We start from the raw sequence: 20736 nt of genomic DNA, 5'->3' as shown, positions 1-20736 counted from the left end.
CACAGCCACTTAAAATCAGTGATAAATCCTTTCAAAATCAGGTTAAAAAAACACACACACATTAGACATAGAGAAACAGGTGCAGATGGCAGCAGATTTCTCATTGGAAACAACACCAGACAGAAGATGGCAGGAATATCTTTAAAGCACTGAAATGAAAGATCAAAAATGGTGGAATGAGACAAACATCATTACCCTATGTACATGTATGATTACACGAATGGTTTGAATCTACATCGTGCACAACCACAGAAATGAAAAGATATACCCCATTTGTGTACAATGAATCAAAATGCAATCTGTTAAAATAAAAAAATGATTTAAAAAATTAAAAGAAAAACATCATTGACTACCAGTTAATTTTGTTGTCTAGTCCCAACAAAAAATCTTTCAACCATGATGGTAAAATAAAAGTTTTTTCAGACATCAAACGCTGAAAAAAATTAATCACCAACAGACCTGAAAGATATGTTAAAGCAAGTCATTCAAATAGATGGAAATCTAGAGGTACACAGAAGAGTGAAAAGCATCAGAAATCATAACTATGTGGGTAAGTTAAAAACTAATTAAATATCTCTAAAATATAATTACTCATCAAAGAGAGTCCCATATACTTCTTCCCCAGTTGTTGCTTTTAATATTGATTTTATTTATTTTTATTTATTTATTTTTTTGTACTGGAAATTGAACCCAGGGGTGTTCTACCACTAAGCTATATTCCTAACCCTTTTTCTTTTTTTATTTTAAGACTGGATGTTGCTAAATTGCTGAAGCCAGTCTTGATCTTCCAATCTTGCCTCAGCCTCCTAAGTTGTTGGGATCACAGATGTGTGCCACCATGCCTGGTTTTAATATTAACATCTTCTGTTAGTGTGGTACATTTGTTACAACTGATAAGTCAATATTGGTATATTATTAACTAAGTCTTATTTTTTTTTTTCAATACTGAGGATTGGACCCAAGGGTACTCTACCATTGAGCTATATCCACAGTTCTTTTTATTTTTTATTTTGACAGAGGGTCTCATTAAGTTGCTGAGGTTGGCCAGGTGCAGTGGTGCACACCTGCAATCCCAGCAATTGGGGGAGGCAAAGGCAAGAGGAATACAAGTTTGAGGTCAGCCTAAGCAACTGAGTGAGATGCTATCTAAAAATACAAAAGACTAAGCATATAGCTCAGTGATAGAGCACCTCTGAGTTCAACACCCAGTACCAAAAATAAAGTTGCTGAGGCCAATCTTGAATTTGCAATCCTTCTGCCTCAACCTTCAATACCTGGTATTATGGGTATATGCCACTATGCCTGTCACTGACCAATGTTTGATTAGATGTATCCAATGTTTGATTAGATGAATCATCATGCAGAATAGTTTCACTGCCCTAATAAGCTCTCATGCTCCACCTATTTCTCCCTCTCCCCATCCTCTGTAAGTCAGATCTTCTTACTGTCCTCATAAGCTTTACCTTTTCTAGAATGCCAAATATTTGGAAGCATATCACATGCAGCCTTTCAGATGGTCTGAAATATTTATTTAAGGTCTCCCCATATCTTCAAGGATTCATTTCTTTTTAGTTCTGAGTAATATTTCATTTTCAAGATGTACCAGAGTTTATGCATTCATTCATCTACTAAAGGACACCTCGGGAACTTTCAGGTTTTGGCAATTACAAATAAAGCTGCTATAAACAAAATAAGAATAATAAAATATGATTGCTCATGATTTCCTATCAATAACTATGTATTTTGGGGTTTATAATATATGTACAAATAAAATAAATTGATAATGAAAACTGCAAAACCTTAAGATGGAAGAAATGGACATGGTTTCAACCAGTTCAGGATGCTATAACTTATAAATTATCTTAGACAGGATTGCTTGAAGAACAAACATTTCTCCCAGCTCTGAAGGCTATGAAGTCTCAGGGCACCAGAATGGCTGGGTTTTAACAAGAACCTGCTTCCTGGTTGCAGATGGTCATCTTCTCTTTGTTCTCTTCGTATGGCAGAAAGAGGATAAGAGAGTTCTTTTGCAAGGGCAGTTATGACATTCAGTAGGGCTCCGCCCTCATGAGTTAGTATCGCGCCTTCTAATGCCATCAAATTAGGGGTTAGAATTTCAACATGGACTTTGTGGGGGAACACAAACAATCTAATGTAGACACATTTTAAGGTTCTTACATGATGTGTGAGATAGTATATCATTTGAAGGTAGACTATGGTAAGTCCCCAAGAAAACAATGCAATAAAAAGGTATAGCTAATAAGAAAAAATAAAGATTAAATGGATAATGAAAATAATTAACTCAAAACAGGCAGAAAAAGAGAAACAAGGAAAGAAAGAACAGGAAAAAAAATAATGGTAGGTAAGATGGTAGGTTAAAATTCAACAATGTCAAAAATTACACTGTAAATGGCCTTAACAATTAAAAGGTAGAGATTTATCAATTGGATAAAAATAAGACTCAATCATATATTACTTAGAAGGAATGTACTTTAAATTAAAAGATAGTTTAAAAGTAAAATGCTGGAAAAAAGAATATGAAAATGGGATCACTTACATTAAGAACAGACAAAGTAGACTATAGAGCCAAAAAAATTACCTGGGGGAAAAAAGTTATTTTTTTTCCCTGTGATGCTTAAGGGTGATAAAAGGGCAAAAATTTAAGTAGCTAATAACAGATCATCAAAACATATGAAGCAAAAGCTGAGAGAACTGTTCAGAAGTTCTACCCACAAGTACAGCTGGAGATTCCAAGAACCTTCTAAAATAAACTGATAAAATAACTAAAAAGAAAATCAGTAAGGACATTATCAACCAGGTCAACTTAATTGAAACTTATAAAATACAGCATCCAATAGTGATCAAATACACATTCTCTTCAAGAGCTCATGGAATATGGCTTATGTAGCAAGTCTCAAGAAATTTAAAATAATTCAAATCATACAAAGTGTATTCTTTGACCATAGTATAATAAAATTTGAAGTCAACAACTGCAATATCTCTGGGAAATCCCTAACTAAAGAAAACACTTCATGATTTTTGGTTTAAAGAAGTAATCAGGAAGACTGGGCTAAGCACATGGGTCCCTTGTCTTCCTGGTATAGCCAGCTACACTGATGAAAGTTCCTTTCACGATTTTCACCATTACCGTTTCTGTTTGGTTCACCATTACCGTTTCTGTTTGTTTGGTGTTTGGGATGAGTACCGGATTTGATTTATTGGATGCCCAGAGTCAGGTCCCTGGCGGAGGACTTTGGTAATAGCTTTGACGTGCCTTGCCAGGAGAAAGCATACTGTTCGGGCATTAGCCAGCTGCAGTTTGCTTACCCAGAACGAAGAGGGCAGACAAAGAAGGACCCGTGTAACTGCCCAAATTATGTTCACTGGTATGGGCAGTGGGGGGGTTCCTCTCCTTTCCTTTCCACTTCAGGATGCCATCAGCTCCTCTTTTTACCATCATTTGGTGAAACAGAAAAATGAACTTGTTGGACTCTATGGGCTCCAAAGTCTGACCCCTGGTAAGTTCTGCCCAGCAATGCAAATTTGGTCTTGCCCTTCCTTGTCCTTGTGTTTGGGGGTCTTTTGAGCAATTTGGGTTCTTTTGAACCATTATGGGATTCTGATGTTTGTCTGACAGAGAAGTCTAGATTCTATAAGTCTGTGGTGCCAATTAACAGGGAAGGAGGCACACAAAGAAGTCAGGTTGGTTTGGGGAAGATCTCTTTTGTAATTTGCATAAGAATAGAATGCACTAATTCTGTTCCCCTGCCTCCTAAGAAGAATTTTGTCTGTTTAATCTATGGTAGTACAGCATGGCCTATGTACCTGAAGATGAACTCTGGTTTAATGTAATTATTTCATGTGTTCTTCTGTCAGTTAGTCTGTGTTCATAATGACTGACTTGATAAAGGGATTAAAACAAAAATGTGATGGTTGGCAGTCATAGTCCCTACTGGAAATATACACTTTGGTTGAGAGTTGTTGATTCTGAGTTGGCTAATTTGGATATCCTTTGTTTCAGAACCTTCGTCTGTTAGCATTTGGTCTTTGTATTCTTCCACTACATTGTGTAGATTTACCTTTTAGCTTTTTTGTCTCTTTCTCCTAATCTTTGCAACCTTGCACCTTTTAGTCCAAAATCCAAGTTCACCAGTTATATCAGAAGGTTAACAATTTTGGGAGAAGGGGCACCTCCACTAAAACAGGAAAGAAGTCCAAGGGAATATAGTGTTTGGAGGAAAATCCCATTTGGTACTCCAACTGGTTTTATGTTTGATGGTTACAGTGCCTCAACTTGCAAGTACTTAAGAAATGTAGAACATTTACTATTCCCATTTGTGTATGTGTGGGAGTGGGGGGGTGCTGGGGATTGAACCCAGAACCTCAAGCATGTCAGGCCAGCAGGTTACCACTTAGCTACATCCTCAGTCCCCTAAATTGGTTTTCCTGTGCACTATCATCCTTGTGCAATAAAACAAAAAAGTAAAATACATACAAATTTTTGACCAGCAATTCTGAATTCTGATATAATGGGAAATGTTTTAAAATTTAAAGCAAATTCTTTCTAAATTGGCTGAAACCTGTGATAAAACAGGAAGAAAGTTTCAGGAAGCTCAAAGGAGGTTTTGCCAGGTTAGGTGAATATAGAAAGTTCCCTTTACCTTGCATCTGACTAGAAAACAAGTTGACTTATCAGCTAGATAGCTCTCCAAAATAGGATTTTTCTAACCCTTTAAAAAAGAAATTTCCACATGTAAGGGTTCCTCCCTCTATTAATTAGTTCTTAAAATAGGTAAAGATTAGCATAAGCCCTGCCAGACAGGTCTCACTCTTAAACACTCTTTCACTAGGCCTTTGCCTTTGTCTTTTCAATAATGTTTGGACTAAGATTTATGTCTTTGAGACATAAATTTTCTGCTTTGTTTCAACTAAATTATATCTTTGGAAGTTCAAATGTGAGATCAAGGATGTTTTCGGACTATATCAACAGATCAGTTAAAAAAAACAAATGACAAATGATGACTCTAAATGAAAGCTATGAAATCTTTGTTTTCTGTAATTTTGTTTCCTTGGGGTAATAGGGATTGAACTCAGGGGCACTCAACCACTGAGCCACATCCTCAGCCCTATTTTGTATTTTATTTAGAGACAGAGTCTCACTGAGTTGCTTAGCACCTCACCTTTGCTAAGGCTGGCTTTGAACTCACAATCCTCCTGCCTCAGCCTCCCGAGCAACTGGGATTACAGGCGTGCGCTGTTTTCTGTAATTTTTATGCATGTTTGTATTATGTGTTGTGTCTCCTTAGTACCAAATTGGCTAATAAATAAATGAACTCTCATACATTTTTAAAGGATATGAATCAAAATGCTTTAGTTCATGTGACTTAAATAAATCTTTGATAAATTTGTTGGTTAGACAGAAGTAAAGATATCTTTAAAACGATGAATACACCTTTTTTTTTTTGCCTAGGTTACTAGACATTTGCAATTCTGTTCTTCTCTGCTAAGGTGTTTAAAGTGCAATGTCAATTGCTTTTATTTTGGGAGGACAGGAAAAATGCCTAAATGTTAACTACATTTGTCTAATGTTTTGGTTTTTATGGATAATGAGAAAAAAAGTTGTTTTAAAAAATGGGTAAATTTGCTGGGTGTGGTGGTTCAGACCTGTAATCCAGGTGAGACAGAGGTAAAGGACAAGTAGATAGTAAATGACAGGGGGTCAGAAAGATGAGGAAAGGAAATGGATTGCTAACACCTCCAGGGAATCTTCCGAGGATAAGGAGTTGCTAATGATTACCACCTAGGTTGCTCTGAAGGGAGAGGAAATCTGCCATCTATAAAAGGCACCACACAACCCCTCTCAGGGGCACCCAACTCTGGGCCCCAACTTCTCTCCTCTCTCTCTTTTTCTCCACTCTCTGTTCTGTCTCTTTCTTAAATAAAACTTGCTTTCTACATTTGTTTCGGGGTTTCTCTGGTGTTCAATCTTCAATACCTAGGGAATGAGGACTGGATCCTTATTTCCAGTATTACCAACCAGTATTACCTACCAGCATCTTGAAAGGCTAAGGCAGGAGAATTGAAAGCTCAAAGTCAGTCTCAGCAATGTAGCATGGTCCTGGGCAACTTAGTGAGTCACTGTCTTAAAAAGAACTGGGGATGTAGCTCAGTGATAAAGCTCCCCTGGGTTCAATAACCAGTTCAAAAAAAAAAAAAAGGCAGCCAGGGGATGTACATTAGGTTTGATATAGAAGGGATAAGCATTTATAAATGTTTGTAAAAGAAACCATCTGAGTCACTTATAAGTTAAAATATTGAACAATTCAATCAATTGCTAAATATAAATATAAGTACTCTTGTTCTCTTAAATTCTTTAAGAAAAAGTATATATTTGAGTCTACATAAAGTGTTTTTATAAATTGTTGTTATATGAAACAACAGTTCAAGATTGCTTTGTTTCTGGGTCTTCACTAATGTTATAAAGAATTAAAATTCTAATTAACACAGATGTAATTCTATATGCAAAAATACAAATAATTTCAGTTGTGTTTTGATTAAAATACTACAGAAAGCATAAAGTATTTCATCACATTGAGGGAAAAAGGAGAAATCTAAGTTTAAAATTTTTATAAGGATTGTCCTAGAATATAAACTTAAGGCAAAAAAAAAAAAAGACTAAGCAAATAGAAGAGATCAAGAAGTAATAGGTATGGGGACTTATTTTAGAAAAATTAGAAGTAAAAGGAAGTGTTTCTGGATGAGAAAGTATTTTGTATGGTTAAGTAATATTTCTGTCCTAAATTTAAAGATGGGAAAAAGCAAGACAGGACAAAACTAAGGATATAAACAAGTTGTTTAGAGTCTGAGTAAGTTGTATAAGGTTTGTGGAAAACAAATCTTAGGAAAATTTTATGTTTGGTTTAGTTGTCTATAATTAAACCAATTCATTAAAATCATTTATGGGTTTTTCTAGAGTCAAAATCTTATGTACTGACATAAAAACAGAATCTAATTCTATTATGTTTAAAACAATGTGAGTTTGTTAAAACATTGATCTGCTCTTATTTATCAAGATAATTTCTTGCATCTATTAGGTTATTACTACTTAGGGAAACTAAGTTGTAGAAGAATTAGGGTTCTTTTAAGTACCTGTTTAAAGTCTTTTAAATGATTGCCTTATAACTCTGGTTAAATAAACAACTGCTATTTTAGGTTATAACAGTATATTTGATACCCTAAATATATGCAACTGGAGATATGTATACATCTGAGGGCTAAATACATTTGTCGGACCTTTGCCTAAATATTATGTAAAAGTTTGTAGAATTAAAGCTATGTAAGCTTAATAATACAGGCAAATTAATAAGTGCTTGATTCAATACAATATACATTGTATCTGTACTTGAAACATATAAAACAGTCAATGAAACTTTTGGCATGGTCTCCAAACTAAAATCTGTTAGTAGGATAGCCTTTTTTTTTTTTTCTTATATAAAAAGAGAAAATTTAGATGGAGATTTATTCATGTCATTTAATGTGTTTTAACTGGGTAAAAATGTAATAAATAAGTGATATATGGGGAATTATATTACCCTGGGATGGGAATTTAAATGTATTTAAATGTATTTTTTAATCATAATTATGAGGGCCTGATTTGTTTAAAGAGTAGCAAAATGTGGATTATGGAAATGCTTTGCTGCCTTTTTCCACAAAGGAAGGAAATTAAAGAGTTCTCTTAGCCTTTCTGTTTGATTGATGTTTCAGATGTAATATTATTATGTTAACTCATATTGAAATGGAACAATATAGGAGAACTACTTTTCTTCTATACCTAAATACAATATTTAGAAAGGGGCAAAGATTAGCCTCAAATGTAAAACACTAAGCTTTGTCAAAAGGCCACCCCCACCAGAGATAAGGTTCTGCCTCTTGCCCTATTCCACTTTAGGATGGCCCCAAAGTAGGCTAAAATTAAACTCATTTAAAGTCCTGTCCAAAAGGATAAATTTGTGTTGTAAAGATTACTGTCATCCCAAAATAGAAAGAAATACATTGCGAAACTACATAAGGGTTTGGGTAAACTACATAAAGGTTTTGGGTAAAAGGTATTTAAACACTGTAACAGGGTTTTAAAAAAGAAATAGAATTTGTAAAAGATTTTATATGTGATTGAGCTGACTATGAATTCTTTACAGAAGCTAAACAGATATCAAAGCTACACTAGTGTTAGTAAAAATGTTTCTTGATTCAGAGCTCTTATACAAACTAAATATGTTTTTGCTTGTTTTGTATTTTCCTTGTAAAACTTTGTCTGCTGGTGTTTTGCAGAAGTACAATTTCTAACAGAATAAGCTGACTTAATTTGAGATAAGAAGTCATCACGTACAAAGCAGACAAGATATGATGCTGATTCCAGTACTAATACCTCAATTAAATGGAAGGTATAATTGTAAAAATTAAAACTCATTACTCCCTCTTCAAGGCTAGTGGAAATGGGTTTCTGTGTGTTCAAAACCCAAGACATGCTGGGTAACCAAAGAAATAAAAGACCTAAGGAATAAAAACAGCAATATTTTGGCTCTTACCCTCCTAAGTCACCCTTTAAGGACCTGGTATCTCAGGTAAGTCACCCTGATAGGGGACAGACATAGGTGAGTGGTGGAAACATGAGGTTAAGGGAATAATTCCAGAAACTGGGCCCACTTTGCAGACCCCCACATTCTTTCTTTTCTCAGAAGCAATTTACCTGCAACCCCGCCTAGCTTATGAGGACAGGCTATGTTACATTCCTCATAAACTACCTGCTATGTGCAGGAAAAAGGCAGGTCTGAAATAATGTCAATAAGAAGAACACTAGTTACCCTAAAGTGTGTGTGGGGGGGACTTTCGTGACCCTCACACAGACCAGATCACAGAACTCAGGGCAATAAGGATAATTCCCCTTAACTATAACATCTGAAAGAACAGGTTTCAATTAGAACTGGTCAGCCTGGACCATAGTGACCTAGTGTCATGATCATTCATGACAGCTGGAACTTGAAAGTCTGATGTCATTCTGCTGTCAGTCAAAAGTGAAGAGGTAGACCTGGGCAGGACTCTCTGGAAATGCCCCTGGGATCCCAATAAAAATGGAGTGCAGGAAAGGTACATGTTCCCACTCCTCTCTGAGAGGACACACCCTCTCCCTTTTCTATACATTCTAATAAACTTATGCCTGTTACTCTGAGTGACATGTCTGAAATCTTTCTGACTTGATGACTAGAGTCGGATTTTAATGGGGAGTCTTCATGCTGCCTTAGTTTCATGGAAGGCCCAGTTCTATAACAACTGAACCTCCTGATCAGGGGGAATGCAAGGACCTTGGAGAACAGGAAGCCAGTCAGCATACATTCTGCAAAGTGGAGGGTCATTGGAGAGGGGAATGTCTCCAAATGCTTCCAAAGGAAGTCACATGTAGTCAGCAAGACTCTAACCCAATCTGGCAGATGGTACAACTGGTAGAGGAAAAGACTAAAGGAATCCAGGGGCTCCTCAAAAGTGCCTAAAAAGTAACCCCTGAGGAAGTAACCCCAACTAAACAATAGGAAGGAAAGAGGTCAACACAGGAGTCGACAATTAGGTAATTGGTATTGAACACCCAAAAGGAAAGTAAAATCAGAGGCAAAGGTACTAATATGGGGTGGAAGAAAAGTCAAAAAACAGTAATGCATGAATAATTAAAAGGGAGAAACAGTGGCCCTTTTAAATGTGACTTAGGATGTACACTTGTGTCAGCCCTACCAAAAGTCAGTAAGGCCAAGAAGTTATGGAGAAGTTATGCATGATTGCCTGACACGAAAGCCCTTCTACCAGGAACCTCCATATCAGAGGTGGAACTCATAGCTTAGGCAAGGGCTATTTAGACAAAATCAAGAAAATAACTATTCTTTTCTGAATAAATGTGTGTGTGTGTGTGTGTGAGTGTGTGTGTGTGTGTGTGTATTTAGTAGTCCATACAAAACTATGAAAAAGGAAAGTCCTCCTACATGATCTATTTAACTATATATCTTCAGACTTTGACTCTTACATTCTGTTTTACAGCTTGTAATGGCAAGCTACTTTCAGGCTTAGGCATCTAACCCTTTTTTGCTTCAACCATAATTCAAAGACTAGTTATCACTGGGTCAGGAAACCTAGAAAGTCAGACTGGCTGACACCCTAGTTCCCTCAAGATTAAGGAATGGCCAAAAGACAGAGTTGTAACAAGGACGTGACTCTTTACTTCTGCCTTCAAATGTCCAATGGGTGACTAAAATCAGGATTAGAGCCTTGGCACCTCTGCCTCCATTTTGCATCAGTCCCCTTCACCCCAAGTCATCTTGGCTTCCTGGAACAAAGCCTGATCCAATGAATGCTGTGTGATAAATGGAAGGTACCACTAGCAACTGCAACTTTCCTATTAGGGACAAGGTCACACCTGGTTAACCTTAGCTAATGATGGGTAGATTGCACCTGAACAAGATCACCTGCTTTGACAGTAATCACTCTGGCTATGCATACCCTCTCCCCACCTTTGACACACACCATTGCCCTCATTTCCCTCTCTATAAAACCTCTAAGTCTATTAGCCGCTCAAAGACAGGTCTATGGACATGGGTCCGCCTTCTCTTCCTGGCTACACTGATTAAAGTGAGGAAGAGAAGGAGGGGAATCAAAAGGAAAATTAGAAAGTACTGTGAACCAAATGAAAATGAACCTACATATAACAACATTAATGGAATTCAGCTAAAGCAGTATTTAGAGGCAAACTTGTCACAGAGAGTACCTATATTACACAGGATGAAAAGCCTCTGTCAAATTACCTTAAAACCCCAAAATAATAGTAAATTGTAACTAGTAAATAATATAGATCAGGTTCTATAAATATTAAAGAGATAATAAGGGAATATTATAACCAATTTTATGTCAAAAAAGTCAAAAAATTTCAGGGAAAAATACAAATTCCAAAGTTACCTCAAAAAGACATGGAAAGCCTAAATAGCCATATATCCTAAGAGAAACTGAATTTTAGTATAAAATTTCCTCAACACACAAACAAAATCAAAAGCACAACCGGATCCAGAGGAAAGTGGACCAGGTCCTAACATTTAAGAAGGAAATAAGACCTCTTCTACACAAACTCTGAGGAAAAACTGACAAGGATAGAATGCTTCTCCACTCATCCTATGAAGACAGTATTACTCTCACACCAACAGCAGATAGACATTGCTATAGTTTAGATGTGGCTTGCCCCCAAGGGTTCACATGTTGGCGTTTGGACCTGGGGTAGTGATGTTGGGAAGTGGGGGGCCTGTAAGAGGCAGGACCTAGTGGAAAGTGATTCAGAATCATCTGTCTTTACTAAAAGCTGTTTGTGAGGATGTGCTCACCCAAAGCCCAGAGATAAAACCTGTGGTAAGTAAAAGAACAAACGACAACCAACACACTGAAGCATTTCCGAGTCTGAGAAAGGTGACCCTGACTTTGGTGACATAAACTCCCTGTTACTGTCACACAGTGTTACTGTCACATGTGCGAAAATGCATGTTCAAGAACATAAGGTTCTGAAATCAGGAGGAGAATGGCATCTCTAACTTGGTTCTATGGTTGAGAATTCCAGGTCTGTACTGTGACCATACTATAGGCAAACTTTTCTCAAAGTTAGTAATGGCTACTGCACGATGTTATCATTGGATTAAGCATTTATTGGTAGACAAATAACTGCATTTTCATGGTGATTATCTATTGAGATCAAAGAAAGTAACAACCTTGGAACAGAAGCATCTCAATAAAGTTGAAGAGGTCAAAAATGTCATCACAATGGTAAAACCCATCTATTTATGCAGGTTTGTACAACCAATCTGGTCTCCATAAATAATTAACCCACCTGGTCTTTGGTCTGAAAATTGTGCAACAGTTTGAGGAACTCTGATGTCTGTACAACCTGCTTAAATGTCCAGAGGGCAAACAGATAAAGTATAGAAAGTTCTGTATTTTGCTGGGATTACGGGAAAGCAAAGTAGCATTTCTTGTTACATATCTATTGAAAAAATGTGTCAGTGTGTCCCATTTAGCAACCTTTCCCTCATGATACACATTCATGAGGGCTACAGACTCACCCAGAATGCATTTGTGCCCTGAAGTTGGTAGGGGTTGTGGTCAGATGGAGAATCACATGGCAGGCTCAAATACTGTATTTAATAACATTTAAATATTATATTTAATTAAAATATCATATTTAATAATCAATATTTTAACTTAATAATCAAAGCTGAGAAAAGGCCATGCCAACCCAGATGAGAAAAACATGACTCCCCCAGGAAGCATCCCCAGATGGAAGTCACAGCCATGGCCTCGATTCTACTTACTTCGAGTATGGAGCCAATTAATTGGGCACCATAGTAACCAACCTTACAAACCCTTCATCTTGGTGTCCCAGCTGTACCAGTCTTTAAGGATCATGCTAAATTCATTCGTCTCCAGCTCTGGATAGGTATCTGATGTTTGGCCCCAACTCTGAGGTGGGGCCCCCTCAGTCTTGGCTGCAGAGGGGAGGCCCCAGGCTGAGGACATTTCCACTTGGCCTCAGACACTGCTCATATGGAAAGACTTTAAACCAGAGAGGCCAGCTGATGGCCGGGTTGATGAGTGTTAGGGGCCAGTCTGCTGGATTATGCTGGACAGCTGGCAGAGCAGAACAAATATCAGCAGCAAAACTCATCAAAAAGAGACTCCTCCTATCACCTGGCAGGCTCTGGCAAACTGCAGCTGGTCTCATTTCCAAGAATGGTACGTGCCAGCACCTGCAACCATTCCTCACCACTAGGAGGTCGACCAGGAGACTACCAACCAATAGGTCCCCTGAGTCCTGCTTCCAGTTGGACTGGGACAATGGAGAGCAACAGCAGGTGCAGGTCAATCAACAAGAGTCATGACCTGCAGCCAAGGGACACAATCACCTGCAGTGACCAAGTCAGGAGGGATCCAGCATGCCTTCCTCCCTCACTTTAGGCTGAGGCCAGTGTGCCTAGAAGGTAATTTCAGTTATTCTTGGGAGCCCAGATTGGGTTCTCACCCCCATTTTATGGCTGGAAAGAAGCAAGTATGGTCCATTACTGGCTCTAAGTGACATTGCCAGAATGTAGAACAGGGACTATCTAATGCCAGGTCCAGTCCTTGTTACCCCTCCTGCTGCTGACCAGAGTCTTCATCCCTCCACTGCAGATGTTGAAGAGCTGGTCCCTCTGCCAGAAGACACCTGGGCACACTCAGCACTCCCACATCCACAGTGAGCCCTCTGGTTCAGCCACTCAGGGCTGCAAGACCCTGGCATTCCCTTCTATGGACCCTGCTTTTCCATGTATAATCCCACCTCTTGGGTGATGCTACTCTGAGGTCTAATTGAAATCATATAACTCCAATAGCCAAGAGCTATTCTTGATGTGTCAGAATAAGACTACCTCTTGCTAAAGCTAAGATTCATCAGCCTTCATTCCCCATTTTCACGTGAAGAAAATCAGGAGGAGTAATTTGCCTAGAGCAAGACAGTCTGTAGATGGGATATGAGCCTGGGTAATCTAATCCTGACTATTCAAATGCCTCATATCCCAGAGGCCTAGGAAGAACAGAGCAGATGGGAGCCCAGAGACAGAGAGAGATGCATTCACATTAGCACCAGCTGCAGCCTTGGCCCCGTCATGAACACAGGTAAGCCCTTCTGTCTCTGAACTTAGCTATTCAGCATGGGCTCAGGTAAAGATCTGGCACTTGGCATCTGTCTCACATCTGAATAGATTTCAAGAAACTGTGACTCCCACTTAGTACCCAGCAGCAGTCAGCTGCTGAAGGTCAAGGTCCAAAGCCAGCTCACATCACTTCTTTTAGGAGTCTCTCCACAAGTGGTCCTCACGCCTCTCCTATCAGAATTTCCCAGGGTACTTGTCAAAAATATAGAAAAATATAGATTCCCAGTCCCCACCCGCAGAGCAACTCAATCTGGAGTGGATGGACTGAGATTCAGTGTTTCCTTATTTCCCCATGACTCTGATGGGACATGAGACCATCATCCAGACCCCACAGAGGTCAAGTCCCCTCCGATCATCACTGCCACACACCATCTAGTATGGGGAGCTCACTGCCTCACAAAACAGCCGTTCTGACATTATTTTCTAGAACACCCTTCCTACAGACTTCCATGTGGTCATTCCACAGGAATTGTCCCTAATTCTCAAGCCCCTGGCACAGGTCTTTTCCACCTCTGATCAGAACGTGGTCCTTGCATAGTGCTCTGAGCAGGGACCTCTGCAGGTCACACAGTTATTGAATGTGTCAGTCAGCTACCCCAATTGCTGAAGGATCCCCATCCCACACCCCAAGGAAGAAGAGAGGGCTTATCTTGCCTGTGCTGCCCAGAGGTAGTCCAGCCGCAGCCTCACGTCCACCTGCCTGGCATGCAGGGCCAGCGTGCATGAGAACAGCAGGATGGCCATGATCGGCTCGTAGCTGCGCCCAGAGACACCACCGCCCCTGGGGGAAGGAGAGGAAGAAACCCCAGTCAATGCAGAGCTTCCAGGCAACACGTGGTCAGCAAACCCTGGAGCAGGGCAGAGAGTGGTCCTCAGGTGGTGATGCCCACAAACAGTTCACTGGGGCTGACCCAGGTCAAGACCTCCTTCTTAACAGGAAGTCTGATGCCTTTCTATAACCTGGGCTGAAGAGGAGAAATGGAAAATCCATGGAATTAAATATTTTGCATAGAATTAGTCCTCATTAATTTGCTAATCAGAACATGCTATACCTAGCTGTATATATAGATTTCACTAACAGAACCCCACCCGGGTCTTTTCCTTGGGGCAACCACACTCACTCGGCCTTGGTGTATCCGCTGAGCTCCAGAACGAGGATGTAGGATGTGGTGAGCCCAGACAGCAGGATCATCTTTGGCAAGGAGGACACCCGCAGGAATATGGCTAGCGGGAGGGTACCCACCAGGCAGCAGAGCAGGGCGTGATGTGCAGACTCGCAGGGCAGAGCAGGCAACACAGTGCGCCGGCCCCCAGCCGCAAGGACCACCAGGGAGCTGTTGGACTGGGAGCTCCAGGCCCAGGGTAGGCAGCCCACCTGGGAAGTAAGGGACACAGGGACTTAGGAAAGGTCAGGAGGCAGTCAGCCGTCCCTCAGGACATTCAGGTGTCCCAATCTCATGGTTCCCCCTGCCTTCTACTATAACCATCCCCCCTTGTCACCAGCCAGGTCTCAACCATCTTGCCGCCCACAGCCTGCAAACGCTGCAGGCTGTGGAGAAGGCAAAGAATTAAGTAGGATCAGGAGGCACCATCCCTCCCTACACCCCAAGCCTGGCAGCTCTATCCTGTGATTCCTGCCTCAGTTCCCTCTTGTTACTACTATCCTGGCTTCATCTTGTTAGTCCTGCCCCAGTTCCTTCCCATCCTGTTTCTTCTGCCCCATCCATCGTTACTCCTGCCCTGCTCCCTCCGGTTACTCTTGCCCCAGTGTTTTCCAGAAGTTATAGATGGATGCTTACCACACATCCTTGGGCTACAGAATAGATTAAGACCACTATGAATATGCACAAGACGGTACGAATCTGAATCGTCAGGCACCCTGGAAAACACTGAACAAGAAAACATAATTTTAAAAGTATCATCTGATTAAGAAATAGATTCACGTGCATAGTAAATAATCCACATAAGGCCAAATGTGAAGAATGGTCTGCATGTCCCTAGACCCTCATGTGTTCCTCTCACACACAGATTTCTTGGCTCTTTTCAAATATTTATTTCCCAAGTGAAGAACTCAGGTTTTTTTTTTTTTTTAAACCTTTAATTTTTTAAAATTAAAAAGAGTAATATCACCTTCCCTCTGCCAGGCAATGTGACTTTGATTGGCATTAAAATTAAGTAGAATAATTGACATTTTCATTACATGCATTCTCCCATATTAGGAATGTTAAGAATTTCCACACATTTGTCTTCTTTTATGTCCTTTAGGTAAGTTTATCACATTCTTTGTACAGGTTTTATATAATTCTTAAAACTTACTAGAACCTTTATTTTAAATCTATTCGCTTTAAATACAGTTTGAAATAGTCAATAAATGCTTTCAAGTATAAAAGTAAAATGTTCTTTTTACACTCACATTCCAGAAAATAAAAAATACAGACTAAAATAAATACCCATAGCATCTTATGAAAAGAAACAACAACTAGCACCAACAGTGGGCTCCTGGCAGGACATCCTTGGAAGTCTACAAGTTATACCTGCAATCTTTGGTACTATTATTTTCCCACTGGACAGCTAAGGAAAAACTGGCACAAACACCTGTAAGCCCAGGATCATGAATTCTGGAGACGAGGAGAGAATAGTTTCTGAAAGCATATGGCTGGCAAGATATGGATTCAGGCCCCAGTTCTTGGTTCCTAAGTCCCAATGCTGTTACATTTCACCTAAACACTCATTTCTATTGATCTCAGAAAGAAGAGATGCTGTGAAGTTTGAGCACTTGGGCTACTCCTCATTTCATTTTCAATCTGACCTTAGCACTTTAGCAAGACAAAAGACCCTGATCCCCAGCATGGCCCTCTTTTAGCTGCTTCCCTAACTCTGGCTGTGGCAGAACTCCACATGGTTGGGAACATGGCCAGGGCCACTGCAATCCCCAACTTCCAGACTAGGAACCACACCCAGTCCCTGGAACAGGATTTTGGAACAAGGCTGCAGTCCTCTGCAGATAACAACTCTCCTTTTGAGAACAGTTCTTGGCCTATAACTGGGACTTAATAGAAATGGAACATCTGACTATGGGCTACCACGTCACCATGTAATCTGAATTGCCCATCATGAGCCAAGTGTTATCTGACCTACCAAGTCACAAAGTTGGGCATGTACAGTAACACTCCATCACCAAATGGAAGCAATATTTACATGATTGGGCCTGATCAGGCCCTGAAGGCACTAGCAATCTAGGCAAAGAATTGGTCCAAATGCTCAAGATCTTTCCTCCTGTTGCAGTGCCTCCTCTCTCCTAGCCTGCACCTGTGGCCCCATGGGGAGTTCCCTATAATTAGTTGACAGAAACAGCAAAGATTCAGGCCTGATTTACAGATGGTTCTGCATGATATGCAGGCACCACCTGAAAGTGGACAGCTACAATCCTCTCAGGATATCACTGAAAGCAATGATGAAGGGAAATCCTCCCACTGAGCAGAACTCAGGGCAGTACACCTAGGTCAGATATGCAATTATATACCAATTCATAGACTGTGATCAATGCTGTGGCTGGATAGACAGGGACTTGGAAGGAACGGGATTGAATGCTAATGAGAAGGAAATATGGGACAGAGGTATATGAATTGACCTCTCTTAGTGTGCAAGAGACATGAAGATATTTGTATCCTATGTGAATTCTCACTGAAAGGTGACTCCAGGGGGATTTTAATAATCAGGGGGATTGAATGACCTATTTTATGGATACCAGTCAACCTCATTCCCCAGTGTTATGGTTTAGACATGTAGTATCCCCCAAAAGCTCTTGTGTGAAATAATGCAAGGATGTTTAGAATTGAAATGCTTAGATTACAAGAGCTATGACCTAATCAGTGAACTAATTCACTAATACAGATTAACTGGGTGATAACTATAAGCAGGTAGGCTCTGGCTGGAGGAAGTAAGTCACTGGGGGCATGACTTTGGGGCTTATATTTTATACCAGGCCAGCAGTGTGCTCTCTCTCTCTGCATACTGCTATCATGAACTGAGCAGCCAGCTCTTCTCAGCCATGCCTTTCTGTAATTATGTTCTGCCTTGCCTCAGGCCCAAAGCTACAAAACCATGGACTGAACTGCTGAAACCATGATCCAAAGTAAACTTCTTCCTCTAAGTCATTCTTGTCAGGTATTTTGGTCACAGAAACACAAAAGCTAAGCATTAACAGTAATTGTACTAAGAAGTGGGGTCACTGTTGTGACTAACCTTATCATGTGGTTCAGAAGCTTTTGGTGTTATTTGAAGTTTGTGGAAGGAATTCTAAAGAGTTTAGAGATAATAAGCTAGAAAAGCTTTAGAATGTTGTAAGTAGAGCTTAATGAGTGATTCTGGTAGAAGTTCAAAAGACCAGAATACTGATAGGACTGTGGACAGTAGAGACTGGGCTTATGAGGTTTCAGAGGAGAAGGAGGACACTACTGGAAACTGGACCAGAAACCATTCATGTTACATTCTGGCAAAGAAGTTGTTTACATTTTGTCTATGTCCTGAGATTTTCTATGAGACTAAACTTAAAGGTGATGTACTAATTAATCTGGTGGAGGAAATTGCAAGGCAGCATAAGACTCGGTTGGCATAGATATTGCTGACAGTTTTTAGTCAAGCTTACTCTGATATTTAGGAGCAGAAAGCAGAGCAGAAATATTTGAAAAACTTGTAGTATGGCCAGAAAAGTGTAAGTAAAACTGTAGTTAATGAAGTCGTGGTTAGAGATTACAGCCACTAAAGAAATGCTAAATACTTTACCCAGAGACAATAGAAAAGATGACTTGAGGGCATTTCAGGAACTGGCAAGACCATGCCCATCTCAGTTGCAAGGGTAGAAAATTAAAAATTCTTTAGAAAAAAATGGGCACCCTGCTTGTACAGGGGCGTCTAGGTAGTTGTTTCACCATGCTCAGCTGCTCAGACATTTAGGGGCTGCTGCAGCTGTGGGTCCAGGAAGTCTGGCTACTGCTCAAGATGGTGACCGATCTCAACATAATCCATGTGGTGTTGGTTCTGCAGGAATGCAGGATACTGGAGTTAAGAGGTCATGGAGGCTTCCGCCAAGATTTCAAAAGAAGACATGAGAGGCCAGGCAAAATGTAGTAGGTTCCAAATCCCCGTAGACATCCCCTGGGAGGGTAATGTGTGAAGATGTAGAAGGAAGTTTAAGCTGCAGTAGAAGCCCCCAAATTAAGAGTTGTCAGTAAGGTGGAACTTCTGCCAAAGAGAGTTCCACGAACAAGCTAACAGAGAGGTTATGTGGGCTACACCATTAAGGACATAGGGGTAGAGCTACACAAACCTTTTAGTAAGAACATCACAAAGCCATGTGCCCCAAATGCTGAACATGGAGCTATAGAACTCATTTGCCCAGCTGGATTCCAGTCTTGCTTTGATTCTATCCCTTCTTCCTATGTCTCTATTTATCCCTTTTGAAATGGAAATGTTTACTATGTGCTATTGCATATGGATATATGTAACCTGCTTTTGATGTTTACAGGGCCTCATAGCTAAGAATTTGCCTTGAATCTTGGATGATAATTTGAACTTGGACTTTTGGGTAATACTGGAACTGTTAAGACTATGGGAACTCTTGTAAATTGGCTAATTATATTTTGCATTGTGAGATGGGCATGAGTGTTGGGGGACCAGGGGCAGAATGTTATGATTTAGATATAAGGTAACCACCAAGAACTCATGTATGAGACAATGCAGGAATGTTCAGAGGTTATATTATGAGAGCTGCAGCCTAATCAGTGGATTTATCCATTTAATTAATTTAAAAGGACAACTATACAGGATGGTAAGTACAGACAGGTCAGGTGTAGTTGGAGGAAGTAGGTTACTGGGGGAAAGCCTTTGGGGTTTATATTTTGTCCCTGGCAAGTGGAGCTCACTCTCTGTCTGCATCCTGGCTGTCATGAACCAAGCAGCTCTCCTCCACCATGCCTTTCTGCAATGATGCTCTGTGTCACCTTGGGCCAGAGCTATGAAGTCTGCTGACCATGGACTGAACCAAAATAAACTTCCTCCTCTAAGTTGTTCTTGTTGGGTCTTTTGGTCATAGTGATGAAAAACTGACTAAAATAGCATATCAGACAGTCAGTGCTTCATTGCAAGCTAGTGCAAGGCCATGAAAATGACCATGCAAGCAGAAACCATATAAAGCAACTTTGGTAATCAAAGGGAAAAATTATGATTCCCCACAACCCTTTAAAAATTTGCCAAAAATATCAAAAGTTCTGGGTTATAAATATATGGAGAAATTTCTTAAATTAATAAAATGAATTTTATTTAGTATACTTAGGATTGGCATAGTTCTAAAAAGTTCCCAAGGTTTCTCACCCTAAATCCTGGGTCAGAGACTATGATGAATGAGAATGTCTATGATCATGTGACATTCATGGCATAAGGGACTCTGAAGCTGTAATTAAGTTTAATAATCGGCTAATTCTTCATCACTCAGACAAGAGTACTCGATGCACTTAATCTAATCACAGGAGGCCTTTCTTTGCTGTGCAGAATCCTTTTAGTTTGATGTAATTCCATTTGTTTGTTTTTCCTTTTGTTTTATGTGCTTTTAAAGCTCAGTGCAAAAAAAAAAAAAAAAGCATTGTCCAAATGAATGGACATAAAGGAGCTTTTCCTCTATGACAACTAATAAAGTGAAGAAATAACCCTGAATTGGGAGATAATATCTGCAAAGAATACATCTGATAATGGAATATTATCCAAAATATATAAGAACTCAGACAACTCAATAGTAAAAAACAAATAACCCAATTTAAAAATGAGCAAAGGACCTTAATATACATTTTCTCAAATGAAGACAAAGTTTGACAGATAAATGAAAAATGCTCAACATCACTAATCATCAGAGAAATGCAAATTTAAACGACAATGAGATATCACCTCTTTCCAATTAGAATGGTTATTATTAAGATAA

The 20736-nt window shown here is 39.6% G+C and overlaps 1 protein-coding gene and 1 long non-coding RNA gene across 2 annotated transcripts in view; one reads left to right on the top strand and one right to left on the bottom strand.

Moving 5' to 3' along the window:
- Positions 1-20736, bottom strand: part of Adcy1 (adenylate cyclase 1) — a 153748-nt gene that overhangs the window by 36437 nt on the left and 96575 nt on the right. The window contains exons 12-14 of the mRNA XM_047560293.1: positions 15563-15652; positions 14885-15138; positions 14418-14544 (exon numbers count right to left, since the gene is read on the bottom strand). Of these exons, the coding sequence (XP_047416249.1) occupies positions 14418-14544; positions 14885-15138; positions 15563-15652 (471 nt within the window). The remainder of the gene's footprint in view (positions 1-14417; positions 14545-14884; positions 15139-15562; positions 15653-20736) is intronic.
- LOC124990346 (uncharacterized) lies at positions 3294-8481 on the top strand. Its single transcript, XR_007109750.1, has 2 exons — positions 3294-3518; positions 8329-8481. It is a non-coding gene; the product is annotated as an uncharacterized LOC124990346 (long non-coding RNA).

Source organism: Sciurus carolinensis, chromosome 8 (assembly GCF_902686445.1).
Source record: "Sciurus carolinensis chromosome 8, mSciCar1.2, whole genome shotgun sequence".
NCBI classification, from domain to species: domain Eukaryota; kingdom Metazoa; phylum Chordata; class Mammalia; order Rodentia; family Sciuridae; genus Sciurus; species Sciurus carolinensis.
Note: the sequence above shows the minus strand (reverse complement) of the source record. Positions and strands in the feature narration are given on the sequence as shown.